Raw genomic sequence first — 24096 nt, 5'->3', positions numbered from 1 at the left:
TTTCCATCCCTGTGGTTTTCCTTGGGCACATAAAATTCAACATGCAATGTGAACATTTTAGACAAGTCTGGCTTTTCTCCCTATGGTCAAAGTTATTTAAACACGGAAATGATTCTTTAAAAGACATTAATTGTCAAAAGTGTATATCCTTAAAAGTTCAATGGCTAAGGTTGGGGGTAGGGTGGGAGGGGAAGAATCAGCAAATGGTGGGTCAGGGATCCTTCAACTTTATGGAGCCTAACTACAGGGGGAGGCAGGACATGTTGTTCTCAAAAAGTTCACAGCTGATTCTGATGCAAGAGATAACCCCTATTTTGGGAACCCCTGCCTTAGTTATTTCCCCTGTTCTAGAGCCCCTTCTGGCCCCAGGACAAGGCTGTCTTTCCTGCCGTGCTCTTCCCAAAGGAAGAACCAAATGCAGCAAGGCCAAGTCTTCAGGCTGCCTCCATCCCGCTCTGCACAGCTCTATCCACAGGGGACTCTGGGCAAAGCCAGGACCTTGGCTCAGGTGCCAGGTCAGTCCCTCCTTTGCCAGGTGCTCGAGCAGCACTCACACCAGCAGGACCCATGCTCACCTTCAAGGAAGACAGATCTAGACCCATCTGTTGGGGGCTCACCGTGAACCATTCCATTCATCCTCCCACGACCCCGTTCCACAGGCAGGAAGGGGGGGCCCAGAGAGGGTAGTCTCTTATCCCAGGTTGTTAGGCATCACAGCAAAGATTCAGAATCATCTGTGCCTGACCCTGGTCTCATGTCCTCATAGGGAGTCTAACCTTTTTCATCCATAGACTACACTAGTGTCTGACAAAGCCCAAAGGACTCCTTCTCTGACTGTTATTAGATGCATAAAACAAAATACACAGGATACAAAAGAAACTAGTTATATCGAAGTATGTACAATAAGATCTAGCAACAGATCGAAACACTGCCATAATTTCAAAAGAGATCTGCGACAATTGTAATATGATGTGGAAATATCACGTGAAAAACTGTCAGTGAAAAAGTTTCAGGTACTGTGGTTTTCAGCCTACATTTATAATTGAAGGATATGCTAAATTTTAGTTAGAGCTTAGGGGAATTAAATAGGTCCTTTTTTTTTTTTCTTCATTCAAGTACATAAACCCTTGAATTCTGTCCACAGACCCTGCAGGTATAAGGATCGGGTTAGGAATGTCCAGTCCATTAGGATCTATGCTGCTGTGAGGTCCTTCGGGAAGGTCCATTTCTGGTTCGGATGTGGGCAGTTAACTCCATGAGAGGAGGAAAGCCCCGAGTCTCCCAAGGCTTTGGGTGCTGCTTCACTGGTGAAGTCACTCTGCCAGCAAAGCAGGTCCCGGGACTTAAGGCTAGCGAGCCCTTCTGACGTAGGGCTCATTCTTCGCCCAAACCTCGGGGTTGATGCTGGGAGCTGTTCCAGTGGCCAGCACATGGCTTGCTTGTGTGATACCTGGCTCTTTCACTCCACACGTATTTAGTGAGAACCCTACCTTGGACCAGGTATGAAGGAAAGCTGGTGAATTCACAGCCCGGTGGGAAGGCAGCCAGGAATGAGCCTCGCATGGGGGACAGGAGTTGGTCTTCTTTGACCCGGGCGGTTAAGGTGGCAAGATTGGAGTCTGGGGTTTCTCAAAAGCTCCCCTCAAGGCCCCACCCTGGACAAGGCCAGACGAGCAGGAAGGAGCAGAGAGACCCCTGAAGTGAGCACCTTCGAGCACTCGGGTGGGAGTAGTTTGCCTGGAGGAGGAGGAGGAGGAGGGGAGGGGCGGAGGAGGCGAGATGGGGGCTGGGATGTGGCCACAGCAGTGGAGAGGAGAGAACAGTGAGGGCGCTCAGCCGCAGATCCTCCCCCCGTGGTTGAGCTGGGGCCGCTGGGGTGGGGAGTGGGGGTGGGGGGAGGCCGAGCCTCTGTGGCCCACAGGTTTATTTGTAAGTCAGTTAGTGCACAGACAGAACCATAACAGCCACAGCAGAAAGCTGTATAACTAGATTAAAGAGGCCTGACAGGTGGAAGTCCCCTGAAAGGCTCCCTATACCCCAGTCTGGCCCCTGAGATGTATTGGACAGGAGTTCAACCTGATCTTTGCAACTGGGGACTGACTTTCCTGAGAACCAGGCCCTTAAGAGCTTCCTGGTCGTTGAGCAGAAAGAATCCACTCCTTCCTTGCTCGGTGTTAGGAAAATGGGATTGACCGGTTAGCTGGTGAATGAGGGAGTCCTACACGGTGCATTAGAGGGTTGAGGGTGGTTTCATCCACCAAGCACGTGGATGATCTGTTCCATGGGGCGCACCCCTGGGGCCCTCCAGGCGGCCTTGGCCACCCCCTTCCTTGGTAAGCTGCTTTCTCCAGCTCCTTTAATACCACTGCCTTGGCTGCACAGTTCGTTGCACCTGAATCCAGTTTCCGATCCCCATCCTTCCTCCTGGTCCTGGGACACGTGCGACGGTGAGGCCTCGGGTGCCTCCTGCCCCAGGACAGGCTTCCTAGCGCAGGCCCTCAGCGCTGGTCACACGGCCCGCTTGGCCCCACAGGTGATGAACTGGTGTCACGCAGAGAAGGCCACTGGAAGGAACACGTTTTCAAAGAAGCTTTGTCTGAGCCGGTCTCTTACTGAAAACCAGATTGAGCTTTCACACTAGTGAGCTCTTCCCCTGCCCAAAAATGCTGCTCGGGAAAGCCCAGGGGTTGGCAGGACTTGCTGTGAATGAAAGACGGTCTTCCAGTGACTTGCTCGGGTCCTCGGAGTCGCGGTGCGCCCTGGGAGAGGAGCGGGCCCATGCTGGTGGGCAGCGTCGCGGCGGAGTTGGAGACGCGGCAGGCGCCCGCGCCCGCGGACCGTCCGTGAGGGGCCGCTGCGGCTGCCGGCGTTTTCGCAGCTTCGCTTCTCAGCGGTTGCCTTGGAACGACTGTCCCAAACGGTCTGAATTCCGCCTCCCGCAGCCTTCACAGGTCCAGCCAGGTCCTTTTAGGTTTTGCCTTCCCTGTCTGTTCACGGGAAGCAAGCCATCTAGCAGCCCTGGAATAGGAAGCAGTGTTTCGGGGCGCCTGGGTGGCTCAGTCGTTCAGCGTCTGCCTTCGGCTCAGGTCATGATCCCGGGGTCCTGGGATCGAGCCCCACGTCGGGCTCCCTGCTCGGCGGGAAGCCTGCTTCTCCCTCTCCCACTCCCCTCTGCTAGTGTTCCTGCTCTCGCTGTCTCTCTCTGTCATATAAATAAATAAAATCTTTAAAAAAAAGAAAGTAATGTTTCAAGGTGTAAGTTTTCCACATTAACTTTTCGTGGTTGAGCTGAATTTTTTAAATTCTAAATAAAAATAATTTTTTTCCATTAAGAGAGATGGAGAACAAAAGGAAGATAATTCTGCTGTTTGAAATTCAGGACACATGTTCCGTGTGGTTCAGGTGGGGCGTGTCCCAGGCTGCGCACTGGCTTAAGGCTCACATTCTACAACAGGCTGCTCAAAATTTTAGTGCCCACGGGTCACCTCCGGAGCTTGTTAAAGTGCCGAAACAAATTCGGTGGGTGGAGAGAGGGGCTGAGGTTTGACATTTCTAACAGCTCGGGGTGACGCCCTTGCTGCTGAGTCGGGACCACACTTGAATAGTGAGAACTGAGTGGGAGGAGCCAGGATTACTTGGGGGTGAGAGCGCATAGCCCTGTGCTGGGACCTGGGACTCAGGGACGGGACTCGCACGGGGCGGGGTCATGGTCATGGCTGGTGGAAGTGCTGGGAAGCTTCCTCGCTCACCCTGTAGGTTCTTCAGCCCCTGATGTTTGCCAGGCTGCCCCCTTCGGCCTGGTTTTCCCTGCACTCTCCCAGCTGGCCACAGTCTGGCTTCCCCTTGTTTCCAGAGCCGTCACACTATGCAGAAAGCTTTTCTAATGAAGTGTATTTCCAGTAAACAGCCTCAGACTCAGAGGTTTGGACCTCGTCTCTTTTTTTCCCTCTTTTAAAAAACTTCGATCCTATAAGGAAATGCCAAGTAGCACAAAGATGGGATCCGGGCCCCTTGCCCATCTTACCTGCCTGCCTTACCTTATTCCTTCCTTCTTCCCCTGGAGGACTGTAAGACCTTTGAGGGCAAGACCAGAAAAATATTCACCTTTGCATTCCTACAGTGCGTGCCCAGACCCAGGAGAATGCCAGGCATTTGCAAGAAGAAAACCAATGGGCGCAGAGTGGGTGGGAGTAGAGAGGAAGAAAGGATGTCGTGGTGGAAATGAGAAGCCAGGGGCACATCAGATTTGCCAGGATACATTTCTAGCGGTTTTTTGATCACCTTCCAGCTTACGTGGGCTCCAGGTGCAGGTCCCTCCAGGTGTCATTCCCCGGACCTGCTTTGGTGGGTAAGGGAATTGAGCAGTGTGAGGCACCACTTTTGCTTCCACTATCTTAAGGCATTTGGGCTCAGAAACCTCCCCTGCTAGGATCCTTCCAGAAGAGTAACATCTTAGCAAATGTTGTAAAGGTGATTACACCCCTTATAAAAATTGGCCTGGGGGCACTGGGGTGGCTCAGTCGGTTAAGCGTCGGACTCTTGGTTTTGGCTCAGCGTCATGATTTCAAGGTCCTGAGATCGAGCCCTGCGATGGGCTCTGCACTCAGCAGGGAGTCTGCTTGAGATTCTCTCCCTCTGCCCCCCCACCCCCTCTCTCAAAAAAATAAATCTAAAAAACAAAGTTGGCCTATGTGAATAGCTGTCACTTTGGTGGGAAGGAGGGATGGAAGATTAGAATAGAGTATTACTAAAAAGTCTAATACATGACCAAGTTTTGTTTCTTTTTGCTTTGTTTTTACAGACTGACCAGCAAGACTGTTGAAAGTGTAGCTGTCCAAGATGCCCGTCCCACCCCCTCCAGCGCCCCCACCCCCACCAACATTTGCTCTGGTGAGTGGCCCCTTGCCACCTGCTGCTGGCTCAAGAAGCGGACCAGATGAAGTCAAACCTGGCACATATGCATTTATTTTGCATGTATTTGCATTCTGGCGTAAAAACCATAGGGCAGGTTTTCCCGCTGCAAGTAAGCCAGCCTGAGACCCTGAAGGGCCAGTTGTCAGACACGTGTGGGAGGTGCGTCAGTGGGGTTTCCTCTGTCAGGTCCGTCACGGAAACATCCTGTTCCTTCCCACAACTTCTGGACAGGACAGTCCAGAAACCCAGGTCTATGTATGAAATGCAGTCATTCACGCTTCCTGCAGACTCACTCTTTGTTTTTCTCTGACTTTTCCCTTCTTCCCACTCTTTTTTTTTTTTTTTGGCAACTATTGTCCACCACCCCGCATCCCCACTTCCTCCAACACTCACATCCTTCTTTCAGTCTTTCCTTGCAGGGGTGCCTGGTGGCTCACTCGGTTAAGCTTTCAACTCTTGGTTGTGGCTCAGGTCGTGATCTCAGGGTCATGAGATTGAGCCCCGTGTAGGGCTCCATGCTCAATGTGGAGTCTGCTTAAGATTCTCGCTCCCTCTCCCTCTGCCCCTCCTACTCATTCTCTCTCTCTCTCTCAAATAAATAAATAAATCTTTAAATCTATCCTTACATTTAGATGTCAACTTTCCAAAGGCATTTCTTCACTGGTCTCTTGATAGACCTGTCCTCAGAAAATAGTGCACCCTCTTACAGGAAGCCAGCAGCCCTCCACATGGTGATACAGAAAGGCTCCCAGATGCACCCCATTGCCCCTTACCTCCCTTGGCATGTGAAGGCTTCACTTCTGAGAAGCCTCACAGTGATGGGTCCTTTTTACTTGGGGAAACTGAGGCTCAGAGAGGAAAAGTCTCTTGCACAGGCTTCCACAGGACACATTTATATAGCCCATCTGAGCCTGGAACCTAGTTAGAAGGACAAACAATTAATTAGCTTGTTGCTACTCAGTGTGGTCCTCCAGCTGTTAGTTAGCGGCCCCAAGGAGACAGGTACAGAAATTAAGAGTAAGCATTAAGAAACACAGCAATTTGACAATAGTGTTATATTTATTGTTTCTAAGATTGTATTTTGTGTGTCTCTTTTTTAAGTAATTTGTTATTCTTTTTGAAAATATTTATTTATTTTTAGAGAGAGTACATGCACACACATGTGCAAGCAGGAAGGGGGAGGGACAGAAGGAGGGGTGAGAGAGAGAATCTTAAGTAGACTCCTTGCCCAGTGGCAAGGGCACAGGGCTCGATCTCACGACCCCAAGATCATGACCTGCACCGAAATCAAGAGTCGGACGTGTAACTGACTGAGCCACCCAGGGGCCCCATAATTCATTTTTCTAATAATTAATTGTTATTTTAAAAAAGTATCAGTCCAAGATGAATTGGAAAAAAAAAATTTAAAAACTGATCCTTCACTCAGGTAAGTTTGAAAAGTTCTGATCCAGGGGCGCCTGGGTGGCTCAGTCGGTTAAGAGTCTGCCTTCAGCTCAGGTCATGATCTCAGGGTCCTGGGATCAAGCCCCACATTGAGCTCCCTGCTCAGAGGGGTGTCTGTTTCTCCCTCTCCCTCTGCCCATCCCCTACTTGTGCTCTTTCTCAAATAAATAAATAAAATCTTGAAAAAAAAAAAAAAGAAAGAAAGAAAAGTTCTGATCTGGCTAACATAGCGGGATTTATTTATCTATATTTCCCCAAAAGTGTGGTTTTGTATATACCACTAGCTGGGTAGTATGTGGTTTAATTTTTTTTTTTATTTTAATGCTCATGTATTGATTTTAATGTGTGTTCTAAAATTTATAACTAGCACATCAAACTACGGATTTAATAGTGAGTTAATTTAAAAGAAAATATTCAGTGAAAAACAGTATAAATAATACCATGAACTGACTTAATGAAAAATACAAATAAATAATAATACAGGTAGCTGAGAAGACATACGAGATATGCAAGTAGTACCAGAATGACTGAAATTTATCCTATCAACTCATTTCTATCCATTATTATGTGACTAAAAGCAAGATCCTAGAGAAACAGGATAAAGAGATGAGCAAAGGGAAAGGTGGGTTGGTGGCCATCATAGGGCACTATCCGGTGGGACAGCTCAGTTAGGGTTCTGGACTGCCACGTGAGAGGAATTAGCACCCAAGGAGGTCAGGCATCAAAATAAATTTGGAGGCATAACAGGAGGCCAGTGAAAATTGCTGACCCAAGGTTAAGAGAGCCGGGGTGGACATGTTGCTTAACCTCTCTGGGCCTCAGACTTTTTTCATCCTTAAAATGAAAACAGTAGGTAATTTTAAAAGTTCTCTTTCCAAGATGTCCAAGATGTGTCGTCAAGTTGAAAAAACAAGTTTCAGAGCAATAGAAAATGACTCCATTAGCAAACGGGAACCGTACATGTAAAAAGCACTTTTGAAAGTGCTGAGAAGCTGCTAATATTAACAGGCTTGCTTAGGGGAGTGTTGGAGGCGGGTGGGGAAGGGGCATTTTGTTACCTTTTTTAACTGAGATATAATTGACATTTAACGTTGTGGAAGTTTAAGTTATACAACATGTTGGTTTGCTACATTTTTATATTGCAATGTAATTACCACCTTAGCTTTAGCTAACACCTCTTTCATATCACATAACTATCATTCCTTTTTTCTGGTGAGAATATTGAAGATCTAGTCTCTTAGCAACTTTGAAGTTTATAATACAATATTGTTAACTATAATCACCATGCTGTACTCCTCCAAGACTTACTCATCTTCTGGTTGTAAGCTTGTACCCTTTAACAGCAGCTCCCCAACATGGGCAAGGGGCATTTTAGATCCCACATTTACCCTTCTGTCAAGTTACAGGGAAGGCTCTGGAATCACACCGCCAGGGTTCGGATCCTAGCTCCTCCTCTGACTAGCTGGGTGACGGGGGCAAATGATTTTACGTCCCTGTGCCTCTACCTCCTTGTCTCTAGAATGGAAATAATGACTCACAGGGCTGATGAGGACTAATTGAATTAATACACATAAAAGTGCTAAAAACAGTGCCTGGCCCATAGTAAACGCTATATAAATGTTAACTGCTGTTACTACGAGCAAGTAATACTTTATCATTATTCCAGGACCCTTCAGCTTAACACAGAGCTTCTGTGTACCCTGCTTCAGCGTTTTTCTTAGCTTTCCCTCTGCCTCTAACTCTGATAATAAATCGCTGGGTGAGGTATCAAGCTAAACTGCCCCAGCTTTACTTCCTGCGCCCCTCAGCGGCTCCTCTAGAACCAGATCCTTTCAGAAGGGCTGGGGCCAGCCTGGAAGGCCTCTGAGGCCTGCTGGAAGGACCTCTGGGTTTGGGGAAGCCAGCTCTCCCTGGGTCTCCAGGCCAGACCAAGCCAGTTTCCCCATGTGTCCGACCCAGGCACATGCCTACTACTTCCAAGTCCTGTGTGCTGGGCTCTCAGTGTCCCCGCTCCCTAAAATAACCCTGAGGAAGCGAGATCCCAATTTCATAGTACAGATCTTTCCCAGGAATTCTGAAAAATGAAAAAATACCTAAGCATTTTAAAGCAGCACCTTGGTCCACTCTGCAATCTCTGTGAGCTAAGCTTTCAAAGGAATTAAATATGAGAAACACCTTAGGCAAGGGCATGCAGGCACTTTGGGGGGTTATGGACGTGTTCTGGATCTTGATTGTGGTGGTGGTCGCAGGACTGTGTATGTTTTTCAAAACCTGTAGAACTATACACTAAAGTAGCGGTTTGGCTGTATGTAAATTACACCTCAAATCTGCCCTAAATTCAAAAGAAAAATAAAAATCTTCAGCAATATAGACAGAGGGAATTATTTTCTAAAATTTTGATGGATTTAAAACACATACAGCTGACCCTTTTGGCTAGAGACAATTCTCCCCTTCCTCCAGGTTAGCTCTGAAGGTTAGGAGAGAGAAGCTGCTCTTCAGGGCACATTCTGGGGGAGGAAGCCTTGTAGTATCCAGCAGAATCCTCTCAGACTTAAAATTCCCTTCTCGTTTCGAGCCATCCAACCCTGGCTCTGTTGGTTACGGCCAGATAGTGGTCTGAATTTTTAGAGACTTTTATCAGGGACTGACTCTTCCTGCATTAAAAATGAATGTAATTTATTGCTGCATCTGCATCTGTTCCCAAATGTCTGGGTCTTAAAAAGAATGACATCGGATCTAAAACTTGTGGAGAATTTACAACCTATTGCCAAGAACCTCGATCATAAGCTTCCAGGACTCTAGCTGTCCCCACTGAGTGTTGTAGTAGATGATTTTAATTCAAGAAATGAATATAAGTCTGCATGGTTTCCTTTTAGGCCAATACGGAAAAACCTACCTTGAATAGGTCAGAACAGGCTGGGAGAAATGCTCTTCTCTCTGATATCAGCAAAGGGAAGAAACTGAAGAAGACAGTCACCAATGACAGGAGTGCACCAATATTGGACAGTAAGTGAAAAAAGCTGTTTTCCATGGAGATAAGTGATTTACAGCCTAACAATCAACCTTCCAAAAAGATTTTTTTTCTTTCTCTTTTCTTTCTTTCTCTCTCTTTTTTTTTTTTTTGGTTAACAACAGCTGCAAAGCTAGCAAAATAAGGGACTGTATCACTCATTGTAGCCACAGCTCCGGCTTGGGTTCCCTCTAATGCTGCAGGAAGCCAGTATAATAATTCTTTGTCCAAGGCACACACAGCAGCGATTCTCTGAATTATTCACAACACTTTCTGGAAGTTAACCCATTACTCTTTGCACCACAGATCAAAAGGCTGCATGAAATATGGAAAGAGCCCCAGCCTTGGAATCAAAGGATGTAGGTTCGAGTTCTGGCACATCCAACACTTACCATCTCTAAGCCTTATTGTCTTCAGATGTAAAATGGAGATAATGCCCGGTGTGCCGCCCTCACAGTTGCTGTGAGCCACAGACGAGACAATGCAAAAGTGTTCTGTGGGCTGGGATGTGTCATTCAGGTGTAAGACAGGATTTTCAGGAGCTGGGAGAGAGAGGAAATGAGATCACAACTTTGCTTATCTGCCCATCGCAAGTCTGAGATACTTTCTAGAACAAGGCAGGGTATGTAGAAACAAACAGGTACCCACAACACAGAACTCCTATTAACATTTACAACAGAATGAAAATGTATCATGACTAGAATCTACTGGTAGTTAATAACCAGTCCTTGAAATTGTCCCCTCACATTCCTAGACCTTTCCACTGCCAGCTAGATGTCCCCAGAATATATCCTACACCCAGATCCCATCTGGACTCCATAGGAAACAGACTGACTTTCCAAAATCACCAGAGGGAGCTTTGTAGACGGTGAACAGTGATGCAGGATTTTAGCCAAGTCGAGGATTAGAAGTGTTCAGGAAGAATTTCTAGGAAAAGTGCCTAATGGGTGGAGAAGAAAGAAGGCTCAGAGTTAGGTGAGAACATTGGTGTGGGAGGAAAATGGAAAAGAGGAAGACCAAGACAAAAGCTTTTACATGTTGCTCTGCTCTGTCACGCTATGTGTTGCAGGGGAAGGTACACCAACCTCCAGGAGGAACTATGGGGTCTTTTACTCTTGACTTGACACAGTTCCCTCTTAGTCAAAATGCCCCCAACACTGATCTGCTTATTTTATAATCCCTTAGTCCTCCTGATTGGTGTCACGAAATTCTCCCTGAGGGGAGCCCAGCACCACTTACCTCTGGGGAGCCTTGGTCCAAAGCTGTCTGAGTCCTGGTGCCAGGTATGGGGCCAGAGGCGTTCCCCAGACTGCTGGCCTCTGGGGCAGAGCTCAGTCATTCTTTCCCCCAGGAGAAGGAACCCAGAGCTCGAGAGAAGTAGACGTGAATTCCCCACTATACTGAAGGACACGGGGCAGTCTGTGGCGTATTCCTGAATCCACTATTAGACACTCATTGTATTCTTCAGGGTCCACTTCTCCTGCCATTAAATGGAAAGAAATGTTGGTTCTTCTCCCTTCCAGCTGTTCAGTGATGTTTAGGAACGTACTTTGCTTCATGGACACAAGATGCAACCCAGCACATGCCCTGTTGTCCGTGCGCTTAACGGACGGCGTTCTGTTCTGTTGTCACAGGCTCTTTGCAAGCGGCAAAGGTCCACCCGTCGTTTTGTACTTGTTTGCAGCTGAAGCCTCCCTGGGTTCTATGTCAGAATGTTGACCATGGTTATATATGATAAAGCTCTTAATCCAGGCTTATCCTACAGTGTGATTCCTAAGGAAATGACCGTGAGCCAGTTAGCTGTCATCAACTACTTTACCTTCTGTCTCTGAAAGATGCACAAATGGTCCAGGTTAAGAAAACTGGTGAATGATGTCTGATAGTGCATCAGTCTCTTTGAACGTTCGGTGTCATGTAAAGGTATCTTGTTTAAGTGCGTTATTCCAAAATGTATCATTAATTAGTGAGTAATATTTGAATGTCAAGGGCATTATTAATATTGGTAATAATTTAGTAAAAAAAACTGTAATTTTATAGGGAAGCCATTTTGCATATACTTCTGGAAATTGTTACTGTAATTTGATTTGTTAGGTGAAGTAATCCTTGTCAAGTTCACTATCAGATTATCTCTTCTATCGGCAGAGCTCCCATAGGTATCCCAGAAGGCCCCACACCTAGAAAAAATGCAGAGCTAACACAAGCTTAGGATCAAATTAGTTGAGAAAAAAAGAAAACGCAAATGAATAGAAGTAGGACTCAGAATGTAGATTAGTAAGAGATTCAAAGTGGATTTTTCAAAATTAGGGATACTGTGATGAATTTATATGCTAAAACATGTTAAAATCTTAAAGAAATTAATTTTTAACAAAAAGCATAAACTTACCAAAATTCACTCATGAAGCTCCAATGAGCAAAACTAAAGTTGAACACTTTATCAAGTGACTTTCTCTCTAAAAAGCTTTAGAGCCAGACGATTTTATCAGTAAGTTCTTCCAGATTTTAAGAAACAGCTCATGCAAATGCTATACAAATCATTCCCAAACATAGGAAGAAATGGAAAGCTATCTGATAGATGTGATGAGACTCGCATGGTCCTAACCTCAAACTTGACCAAGGTGGCACAAACACAAAAAGAAAGCTATCTATAAGTGTCCCAAGGGACACGTGGCAATGTCTGGAGGCATTTTTAGCTGTCACAACTTGGCCAAGGAGGGGTTCCTACTGACATCTAGTGGGTAGAGGCCAGGCATGCTGTAAACATTCTACAGAGAACAAGACAGCCACCCACAAACAAAGAATTACCTGCCTTAAAGTGTCAGTAATTCCAGGGTAAAGGCGTGTTCATTAAAAATGAACTATGGTTGCCTGTAACAATATTAGTAATTTATATCGTATGCAAGTTCAGCCATCAAAGTAATTACTTATATAAACTAGAACTAAGATAAGATATGCAACTATTAGACAAGAGGAAGCAAAACCTTTATTATTTGCAGACCATATGTCTAGTAGAAAATCCAAGATAATAAATTTTTTATAAATATTAATTTAGAAAATATTAGCAGAATGGTCTACTAGATGTCAAAGGAAATTTTCTGATGCCAATGATAACCAATTACAAAAGCGGAAAAACATCCCTTTCACAATTTCAACAAACAAAAATGTATCGAAGTAACCTTAACAAGAAGAGTAGGTGACCCATATCAGGAAAATTATAAAACTTGACTGAATGAACCAGAAGAAATGGGAGAATATACCATGTTTCCATATAATCTAAATATCATAAAAGTGTCAGTCCTCCCCTCTTGATTTGTAGATTTCATGTACTGCTTGTCAAAGACTCTAGAAGGTTTTCCAGGGGTAGAACTTTAAACAATGTTTATCCTCATAAATACAACCATACATACATCATAAATTGTATGAGACACTTTTTCAAAGAGGGTTATAATCATGGCTCTCATACAGCTTTAAAACGAACATATGGCAAATATTTTATTTAAGTCATTAATGACTGAGGGAAACAGCATAATGTTACCACTGCAAAGGAGAGTTCAAAGTACCAAACACATCAGAGCTGAAATGAATTTACAGATAGGTAAACCCATCTGTAATCAATTGCATGCTATTGAACACAACAATTTTACATGTCTATAGACAATTATTATCAGTTTTTCTACAACTTACAGAGTTGTAAAATAGCTCATAGACAAGGGAAATAACCCAAAAGGCTAGACAGGATACTTAGTAATCTTTTTCTTTTCTTTTCTTTTTTTTTTTTTGGTCATTCTTGTCTGTTTGCCCATTTCAGACTCTTCCACAGTTTTGAGGAACTAAATGCAAAATAAAACAAAATCTTTGTATCATCTTCAATTACAGGGAGTTTTTAAAAATGTTTAAGCCTACTGTTGGGCTTTAGGATATTAGAAAATTGAAATCAAGAGTGCCTGGGTGGCTCAGTCATTAAGCGTCTGCCTTCGACTCAGGTCATGATCCCAGGGTCCTGGGATCGAGTCCCACATCGGGCTCCCTCCTTGAGGGGAAGCCTGCTTCTCCCTCTCCCACTCCCGCTGCTTGTGTTCCTGCTCTCGCTATCTCTGTCTCTGTCAAATAAATAAATAAAATCTTAAAAAAAAAAAGAAAATTGAAATCAAACCCTAAGGCCATCAAATAAGTAGATGGTCAAAAGAACTACAGTATATTCATGCTCTAAAACACAATGCAGCCCCTTAAACTCATGTTTTCAAAGAATATTTGATGACATGGGAAATGCTAAAAATAAGGTGTTAAGTGAAAAGAGCAGGCTAAAAGCTGTTTAGTGAATTTGGTCTTAATTTTGAGAAAAAAATATATAAAATAAAAAAGTACGAACAGGAAAAAAATACACCAAAATAGTGTATATTTCCAAGGAGTAAAATTACAGGGTCTTTTATTTTCTTCCCTTTGTTTTTACGATTCCCTTTCTTCTACCTTTTATTTCCATCTCCCCCTCCCTTGGGACTTGCTTTCCTGGAAGATTCTTTTATTAGCCAAATCTTAGGATACAGATAGTAACTCCTACGGCAGCTAGCCAAGCAGGGAGCATGGGGCAAGGCGGCATCTATTACCGATTCTCCTGCCGTGGGGCCTGTGACTGGCCCGGAGTGAAAAACAAAACCTGTCCTTTTCTGGCTAGGGGGAGGGTGAATCGTTTATGGAGCACTGGGTGTTGTACACAAACAATGGATCATGGATCACTACATCAGAAACTAATGATGTATTGTATGGTGACTGACATAACATAATAAAATTAAATTAAATTTTTAAAAAATCCTGCGTTTTCATGAAGCGCCAGAAGTCCGCCATAGGCCCAGTTCGAGCCCGCTCCCTGGTTGACAGGCATTGTCTGTTGTGTCCCTGGGCTCGGGCTGTCCTCTGGTGGTGGTTTCATCCGCGGTGAAGAGAGTGTGTTTGCTTCCCTCTGCAGAACCTAAAGGAGCCAGTGGTGGTGGCGGTGGCGGTGGCGGTGGAGGTGGTGGTGGCAGCGGAAGTTTTGGAGGGGGTGGCCCTCCTGGCTTGGGAGGACTATTCCAGGCTGGGATGCCGAAGCTGAGATCCACAGCCAACAGGGATGGTGGTAAGGAGAGTTTCTTTCTCTCTTAGTAACAAGATGAGGCAGAGTTCTGTGGTTTGGAGGCTTGGCATCCCTTCTAAAGCCCTGTGCCCTTTAAAACATTTTAGATCGCTTGAGATGGGAACACCGTTTTAGAAGAGAGACTCTAGCATCTTTTTTTTTTTCTTAAATCAAAATCAGCCAGCTCCATGGAGCTGTTAAATATTTGCCCAGTGTCCTTAGGGTAACTTGTATTTTTTGTACTTTTCTAAAGGGGGAGCTAGAGTGGGAAGAAAAAGAAGGAACAAATGGAACTGGCCACCCCTGGAAAAGTCTGCCTGGTGACCTGGCAAATTCACCTTTCTTTGTGAGGTAGCCCGACCCAGCTGTCTAGTATAGTAAATACTTGTGAGCCACTTTCCAAAACACTATGGAGCGTGTTATACAGAATATAGTTACAAATCTCACTGAATCTAAAAAGGTGTTTTGCATGACAGACATCTGGCATTTGAGGGCCAGTGATTCTAAATATTCTCTGCAGGGACACATGGAAATGAGTCCTATGGGATTGTCTTTGAACCTAATGGCAGAGAGGAAAATTGAACCTGGTCATGCCCAAATAAAAAACCTTACAAAGTGCATGAGGCTCAGTAAGTTTTACCATAAATCTTTTGGTATTAATGTTTGTTGTGTTAGAAGACTTTTATTTCTAATTCTATGATCGTTTAATGTCTGCTGGGAAAGTATGAAATTCTCACAATCATGAAGATAAAGCCACTGAATCCTCAGGGTTAGCTGACTATTTAGCGTTGGATGGTCAAAATCTAGAAAGATACTCAATAATATGAGAGATTCTGTCTCGCCAGACCTGCATCTACATTTAAATTTACTTATTTAAAACCCACCAAAAGGATTGAGGCAGCTGACAAATGCAGACATTCAGTACTTAACAATAGGTGAAAAAATTAAGGCAAAAGACAACTGGAAAGAAATTCATAAAATGAGGATAGAATTAAATCAGTGCACAAAATGGTGTACCAGATGTGTATGTCAGCCTAGTATACCATCCACATAGTGAACACTGTCCGTGTGATGTACACATGGCTAATAACTGCAGCTTCAATCCAAACTTGGAAGATACAATTTATCACAAGTTGGTGACCTAGAAATATACCACACAGTCGAGGGAAATAGTGTTTTTCTAGTACTGCAGTTGAAATAAGAAATTCTCTCTAGAGTTCATATTGCTCCACTGTATAAATCCATCCAAATGTCTCTCATTGTGCCTTGGATAAAATCTGAAGTCCTCCGGGAGTGCCCAGGTGGCTCAGTCAGCTGAGCGTCTGCCTTTGGCTCAGGTCAGGATCCCAGGGTCCCAGGATCGAGCCCCACAGAGTCCAGGATCGAGCCCCACATCTGGCTCCCTTCTCAGTGGGGAGTCTGCTTTTCCCTCTCTCTCTGCTCTTCCCCCTGCTCAGGTTCTCTCTCTCGCTCACTCTCTCTCTCAAATAAATAAATAAATCTTTAAAAAAAAAATCTGAAGTCCTCTGGTTTACAAGGCTCCTTATGACCTGGCCCTCGCTGGCCACTCAGAGTCCACTTGCTAAGTTCTCCGTGCTCACTGTACCCCAGGCACACAGGCCTCGGTTTTTCAGCTTGAAGTTCATTCCCTCCCCAGGGCCTTTGCACCTGCTGACCCTATGCCTAAAGCACCTTCTTCCCCGTCTTTCTATGGCTGGCCTTAGCTCAAATGTCACATCTTCAGAAAAGCCGCCCCCAGCCAGCCACCCCATCTATCTGGTCTCTCCATCTCATCGACCTATTTTAGTTTCTTTTTAGTACTTATAACTATCTGAAAATATTTATGTTTGCTTGTGTATTATTTATCTCCCCCACAAGAATGTAAAGCACAGGAGAGCAGGATCTTTTCTGTTTTGTTTACTCTTCTGTCTTTAGCATCTAGAATAATAGCTGCTATGTAGCAGGTACTCAATAAATATTTGGTACATTAATTAGCTCATGGTTGAAGTGGTAGAAGTTTTCAGGCTTACCATTTTTGGAGAATTACCTTAGGTTCCAGGAGATTCTGGGGTGGTGGTTTGAATTTTTCCATAACTTTGGTTCCTTTTGTTGAACCAAAGCAGTTTAATATTAATTATGTAATAGGGTTGTTCTGTCCTGCCAATGTTGAAGTGGAAGTTGATTCAGTAAGGAAAAAAACTTGTGTAGTTGCCTGCTTCTTTGCAGATTAAGACCAACCACTGGTGTCGAGTCTTTCAATCAAACTCTGACTGTTTCTTTTTCCTTTCTTCTTTCTTATTTCAATTACAATTCTTCCATTACATTTTTCCCCCTTCTCTTGGGAATTTCATTCAAAGAGACTAGGTAAGCCCTCCCGAATGGAGATTTAGGTTGGGATAACTAATTTTTCATCTAACTTGGCTAAATTATTTTTTCAAACCTGAGAGGTACAGCCACAGGAGGACAGGGATGGTGACAGGGAGAAAGAAAATCATTAGCAGAAATCCCATGTACCAACACCATCCTGTTCTTCTCCTCTCATGATGAATGGGGATCTCTCCCGAACCGTTTCCAACTTAATCCTGGTTCTTGCCCACACGTAATGTCAAGAGGACTCTCCAAAATCCTTTTGAAAGCCAACAGGTTGTAGGATCTGGAGGTAGCAGGTACACAGGAATGTGTGATCTATTCTTCTGCCTCCAGGAAGGACCACCCAGAACCCAATTTATATAAATAATAGTTACCTCTACTTTATAGCATCTAGGAGAGGACTTCCACTAGCTGAGAATACACTCTAGTTCTCTGATTTCCTTTGAGAGGGAGTCCTCATTTTCTAACTGGATTTTTTTTTCCCTGTTCTTCAGATTCCGGAGGAAGCCGACCCCCGATTTTGCCACCAGGAGGAAGAGCCACATCTGCCAAGCCTTTCTCTCCCCCAAGTGGCCCAGGGAGGTTTCCTGTGCCTTCTCCAGGCCACAGAAGTGGTCCCCCAGAGCCTCAGAGGAACCGAATGCCTCCCCTGAGGCCCGACGTGGGCTCAAAGCCTGATAGCATTCCCCCTCCAGTGCCTACTACGCCGAGACCCATTCAATCAAATCTGCACAACCGGGGGTCCCCACCAGTGCCTGGGGCCCCCAGGCAGCCCAGCCCTGGGCCAACCCCTCCCCCCTTCCCTGGAAACCGAGGTGCTGCTTTTGGAGGAGGCTCCGTCCGCCAGACACCCTCCAGCTCCTCCTTGCCCTTCTCCAACAGGCCTCCCCTGCCCCCAACCCCCAGCAGGGCCTTGGATGACAAACCCCCCCCTCCGCCTCCTCCAGTGGGCAACAGGCCCTCCATCCACAGGGAAGCGGTCCCACCGCCTCCCCCTCAGAACAGCAAGCCCCCGGTGCCTTCTACCCCGAGGCCTTCCTCCTCCTCACAGGCCCCACCTCCACCACCGCCACCAAGCAGGCCCGGCCCTCCCCCCCTGCCTCCAGGTTCCAGTGGCACTGATGAAACCCCAAGACTCCCACAGAGGAATTTGTCCCTTACTTCGTCTACAACCCCCTTACCTTCACCAGGACGAACGGGCCCTCTTCCTCCCCCGCCCAGTGAGCGACCCCCTCCTCCGGTGAGGGACCCACCAGGCAGATCAGGTATGTCACCACCCAGTATGATTTGTCTTCCGACAGCCCAGCCTGCCCGAGTGTCACTAGTCATCATGTAAGTGAAGGGAGTCCAACACAAGCTTAAGTGAACTCTCAGACTGCTCTAATCTTTTAAGTGACACCGTGTTTCACTTCATCCTGACCTCATGTGAGCCTCTGAGGAAAGTGGGATTGCTATTTCTGTCTGCGTTTTAGAGATGAGGAGACTGAGTAACTTTTTTTCTTTTTTTTAAGATTTTATTTATTTATTGGAGAGAGAGGGAGAGAGAGTATGAGCGAGCCAGGTGGGGAGGAGCAGAGGGAGAGGGAGAAGCAGGCTCCCCAGTGAGCAGGGAGCCCAATGTGGGACTTGATCCCAGGACCCCGGAATCATGACCTGAGCTGAAGGAAGATGTTTGACCCACTGAGCTACTCAGGTGCCCCGAGACTGAGTAACTTATAAAGTCAGATGATCACCAGCTAGTTAATAAGAAGAGGCTAGAACTTTCACCTCCCATTCTGAAATGTGCTCACCACTCTACGCCCTGCCTTCCCTAACGTGAATTTCACCTGCCTTAATTGGGGAACTAAATTCCCATCTCCCGCAAGAGCGACCCATTATTCCAACAAGAAGGGTAGCTATTTAAGAGCTAATGAACTTTTCCTGTCCTGCTCTTCATCTGTCAAGCTTTGAGGCCCCTTCCCTGCTCATTACAGACAAGTGTTAGAGTCCATTTTGCTGTTAACATCTTTGGCACAAAGATCCCTTGGAGAATCAGGTAAAGGTAGAGGCCTTTTGTTCATAAAAATGCTCATAAGCGTAAACTCAAAATCTGCGTGCTATTTCAGGGATTGAAGGCCCTTCTGAAGCTCATCTGTGCCCCACACCCCAGGTTGAGAAAGATGGATCTAAGGGAAGAACTTTGAGACTTTATGAAATGAAGTGAGGATTCCCTAGAGCTTGTACTGTCTCCTAATTATAATAGGTGCTTTTTATTTCACAGTGGCTATTGATGGGTTCAGTAGAACCATCTACGTTCTTAATTTAACCTTATTATTATATACAAGATGCCTGGAAATGGGGCATTTTTTTCTTTAGGAGAAGCTAACCTTTTGCCCTGTGACCTCAAGAACCTAATTAAACACCACTTTTTTTTTTTAAGATTTTATTTATTTGCCAGAGAGAGAGAACACAAGCAAGGGGAGTGGCAGAGGGAGAAGCAGACTCCCCGCCGAGCAGGGACCCTGATGCGGGGCTCGATCCCAGGACCCCGGGATCATGACCTGAGGTGAAGGCAGATGCTTAACCGACGGAGCCACCCAGGCGCCCCTAAACACCACTCTTTAAACCAATAGTCCTCAAAGGTGACCATGGCCTAGAATCACCTGGAGAGCTTTAAAAACCGTGGTGCCTGGGTCCCTTCCCCAGGGTGTCTGTTTTCATTGCTCTGGGTTACAGACTGGGCATCAAGATATCTGGAGGCTCCCCAGTGACTGTAATGTGCTACAAAGTTTGAGAACCACTACTTCAGACCACTCTGCCTCAGACAGTAGGCTACAAATATAAAAAGCTAGTACTAATCCCTTCAATCCAATCCCTATACATCATAGCATCTCATTAAGTATTCTTCAAAGAACAAATGAGAACAGATAGATGAATGAAATGCAGTGTTTTCTTCTTATCCAACAGCTATGGGTTTTCCCCCAAAGTGACTGAGGAGCTGTTTGCATGGCTCTACCAAATGGACAAATCAACAGATTAAATCTTCCCCAAAATAGGACAGACTGTGACATATAGTTGTAACATTAATTATTTCTTTCGATTACTTAAGTCATGCCTGTTTATTATGGGAAATACAGAAAAGTATGAAGAAAACAAAAATGATCTATAATCCTACCACTACCCAAAAATAATCATTAATAACATTTTTTATTATCCTTTCAGTCTTTTTAAAATGTGTGTTTTGAGAGGGTGCCTGGCTGGCTCAGTCAGTACAGCATGCCACTCCTGATCCTGGGGTCATGAGGTCAAGCCCCACGCTGGGCATAGAGCTCACTTTAAAAAAAAAAGAAAAGAAAAATAATAAGTAAAACTTGTGTGTGTATTTATATATACACATATATATGTAAACATATATGTATATATATATGTTTACAAAATCAGTATCATAGTATACATACTGTTTGGTTATTTGCTTTTTATTTACCAATCTCAGTAACATCTTCTGATAGGATTTTAAACTATTCTTGTATAGCCTGACTTCTAATGGCTGCATAACATTAGATGCTACAAATTTACCTTTATTTAATCATTTGAACCATCTCTAGATTATTGCTGTTATAGATAATGCAGGGAATATATTCTCATAGCTACACATTTTTGCACATTTCTATGTATTTCCTTTGGATTAATTCCCCAAAATGGAATATTTTGGTGAGCAGGTAGGTATGCATAGTAATTTATAAATTTCATAGGTACTTCCAAATTGACCTCTAGAAAATTCCTACCAACTTACATTCCCTTCCCACAAGGATCCTGTGAGAGATCATCAAGGGCCATCTGTATTTTGAGAGGTGGCTTGGCTTCATTGTTAGGGGTGTGGGCTTTAGAATTTGACATATTTGGAGTCTTGACAAAACCTGACTTGAGGTTTTTAACCTTCCAATACCAGAGGCCTCTCCTGTGTCCCTGCACCTCTCAGGGTTGCTGTAAGAATTAAGCGAGATAAGTATGTGTAGTGGTTATCTTAATTCCTAGCATGTAACAGCATTCAATAAATGATGGTTTATTAGTATTATAATAAGAAATTGAAATTTGAGGGTGCCTGGGTAGCTCAGTCAGTTCAGTATCTGACTCTTGCTTTCAGCTTAGGTCATGACCTCAGGCTTGTGAGATTGAGCCCCGAGTTGGGCTCCGTGCTCAGCAGGGGAATCTGCTTCTCCCTCTGACCCTCCTCCCTCTCATGCTCTCTGTCTCTCATTCTCTCTCTCGCAAATAAATCTTAAAAAAAAAAAAAAAAAAAAGATACAGTTGTCAGTATAAACAGATTATCACCTGTTCTCAACCTAACTGAATCATCTCTAATCTCAGTACTGACTCAAAGCCAAAACAGCCATTTAGCTATCAATATCAACATGTGTACATATGTGCAGTTCTGTGTTTATATGTACTTACTCCTTGCTTGGCTAAATCTCCTAGAAAGTTTCCACTATTTCTCCGTAAGTTCTAATTATAGGGCATGCATCCAGCAGGTACTCAATAACTGCACATTGACAGTGACATGATAATAGTAATGCAAGATGTAAGATACTGCACTAAATGTTGTCCTTTTTTTTGTCCCAGGCCCTCTCCCACCACCCCCTCCAATAAGCAGAAATGGCAGCACATCTCGGGCCCTGCCTGCCACCCCCCAGTTGCCGTCCAGGAGTGGAGTAGATAATCCCAGGAGTGGACCCAGGCCTCCTCTTCCTCCCGACAGGCCTAGTGCTGGAGCACCTCCCCCTCCTCCACCATCAACATCAATTAGAAATGGCTTCCAAGACTCTTCAGGTGAAGGTGAGATGGGGGTCCCTCCTCTGGGGGAGGGATCTTGGAAACATTTACAGGCTACAGGGCAACCACTGAGTGGTAAATTTGTGTGCGTTGTGTGTTTGCATTAATATTTCTTGTTTCTATGAACCTCATTGTTATCACACTGCTCTACTCTGATCTAAGTATCTAACCATTAGAGACCACCATGATTTCAAATTAAAAGTAATAATCCTCCCTCCTCCCCTTCTCAAAAAGGCTGATCGTTTTCCTCTCTCTCTGTTGGAGTCTCATTTTGGTTAACTTTCTAGAAGATCCCAAAACTCTAAAAAAATGCCATTTTTGTCATTTATCCTCTTATTACCTACCTTACCTGCCTTTCTTAACAGTTTGCTCGGGCAAGAGGCCCGATGGTCTGCAGGTATTAAGCGGCTTTCCTCTGCCTTTGTTATGAGAGGGTTGCGGTTATTCGTGGGCCCACAGGTGGGAAGAAAGGGATCTCAGACTTTAGCCCCCCAGCTCCTGGGAGGGACTGGCTGCGTCCTAATCACGCTAATTAAAGTCACTTGGATCTGTCTTTGCTTTGATTTGCAGACCAGCGTATTTCACTGATGCGCCGATCAGTGACATTTGTTGCATTTCTGGGTTTTCTCTAAAATTCTAGGCATAAAACTAGAAGTGATCTCTGCAGCTCTCTCTGTCCTTTCACTATGTAAGTCTTCGTAGCAGATTGTTACCGAAGATGCTGTTTGTTTCTCTCCCTCAGATGAGTGGGAAAGCAGGTTCTACTTCCATCCGATTTCTGATTTGCCACCTCCAGACCCATACGTACCAACGCCCAAAAGTTATCCCAGTAAACTGGCGAGAAGTGAAACCCGGAGTGAGTACTTCTGCAAGGGCTTTGGGTGGCTTCATACTTGAACGGCCTGGGTTATATACAGCTGAGGGCTGCCTGGAGCGGGGCAGAGAACCCCATATGGAGCCATCTAAATTCTGGTAAACTCCCCTTCCACAGGTGATGGGGAAAACGGACATATCCAGAACGCATATGGGAAACGATTATTTTAATGTGTCATTATGAGCTCAACAGAACTTTGGTTTGCTAACTGGTTAAATTGTATTGCTTTGCTTGTTTGGACAGCCTTCCGCATTTTGGTCTTCCTAAGATAGAACAAATATCTTCTATTCCTACTAGTTTTGAGACTAATCAAATTGTCTTAATAATTATAACAAAAACTCACTGTAACTGCCTTGATATTTTAGATATATTATGATTAGGGGCACCTGGCTGGGTCAGTCTGTGGAGCATGCGACTCTAGATCTTGGGGTTGTGAGTTTGAGCCCCATGTAGAGTGTAGACATTACTTAAAAAAATAAAATACTAAAATAATAATAAGTAATAAAATAAATATGATTATAGCTTTTAGAGCATTATGTGAAAATTTTAAATATACCCATAATCTGTCTATAAAATCTCCACATAGCATACATATATTTTCATTTTACCAGGTCTGCTCATTTTTAATCCATAAAATTCTGATTGATTTATCATTATAAGTATAGAGTGCAGTTTCTTGGTGGTGGGGTTTACATAACTTTGCTTAGTAAAATACTTTCCCATTTTATCACATGGTTTTTATTTTATAGCATCCCATCAAGTCGACATACAACAATTTAGTTTACCATTATTGGACATTTAGATTGTTTCTGGGTTTTGCTAAAATATATATGCAATCATAAAGAGGTGAATATTCTATTGAAACAAAAATGTGAACAAGAAGAAAAAATAGAGAAACTGTAATTTCGCGACAATAAGTGGTTAGAACAAAGAATCAGCATGAAACATACACAGATCAGTGATGAGGCTCAGACTTGTAACCGCTTTAGATGTAGAACCAAACTCCCAAACAGAAATGTGTGGAGAAAAAGCATTTGAGCATTTCAGATAACTGCCACAGCATCCCTAGCCTTGTCCTCACTCCTTAGGCAGAGCTCCTTACACATACGCAGAGCCTGCTGACTCTTCAGCACACAGTTCTTTTTTTTTTTTTTTTTAAGATTTTATTTATTTATCTGAGAGAATGGGAGACAGAGAGCATGAGAGGGGAAGGGTCAGAGGGAGAAGCAGACCCCCAGCTGAGCAGGGAGCCCAATGCGGGGCTCGATCCCAGGACTCTGGGATCACGACCTGAGCCGAAGGCAGTCGCTTAACTGACTGAGCCACCCAGGCGCCCTAGCACACAGTTCTTAAATCATTTTTGGTTGGATGTTTCCCAGCCATAGAACAGATTCACAGCTGCTTAAGTTAAGGTTGTTAGAAGCAAAATCAGTGGCTTCAGGGAGATGTGATAGGTGGCAGTCTCAGACAGGGACAGGATTGTGCTTTGTCTCACAGCACAGGACAACACAGGAGTTTCTGTTGGGTTGTGAAGAACAGGTCAAATTGTGCTCTGTGCCACTGCTGAAG

General features: G+C 44.6%; 1 protein-coding gene across 5 annotated transcripts in view; it reads left to right on the top strand.

Annotated features, from left to right (window-relative positions):
- The window catches only part of WIPF1 (WAS/WASL interacting protein family member 1), a 119158-nt gene that overhangs the window by 89749 nt on the left and 5313 nt on the right, over positions 1–24096 (top strand). For 3 of the 5 annotated variants that reach the window (XM_064586729.1, XM_045868552.2, XM_064586728.1), the window contains 6 exons: positions 4802–4890; positions 9234–9363; positions 14328–14477; positions 17339–18109; positions 21444–21656; positions 22396–22509. In XM_064586729.1, coding sequence (XP_064442799.1) covers positions 4840–4890; positions 9234–9363; positions 14328–14477; positions 17339–18109; positions 21444–21656; positions 22396–22509 — 1429 coding nt within the window. In that variant the 5' untranslated portion in view covers positions 4802–4839. Of the gene's footprint in view, positions 1–4801; positions 4891–9233; positions 9364–14327; positions 14478–14851; positions 15104–17338; positions 18110–21443; positions 21657–22395; positions 22510–24096 lie in introns of those variants that run through there. The other 2 variants (XM_064586731.1, XM_064586730.1) reach the window with 2 other exon arrangements.

Source organism: Mirounga angustirostris, unplaced genomic scaffold (genome assembly GCF_029215605.1).
Source record: "Mirounga angustirostris isolate CCGP_5_RB_7025 unplaced genomic scaffold, mMirAng1.0.hap1 SCAF_3, whole genome shotgun sequence".
In the NCBI taxonomy this organism is placed as follows: Eukaryota; Metazoa; Chordata; class Mammalia; order Carnivora; family Phocidae; genus Mirounga; species Mirounga angustirostris.
The sequence above is the reverse complement of the archived record's forward strand: the minus strand, read 5'-3'. Positions and strand labels throughout refer to the sequence as shown.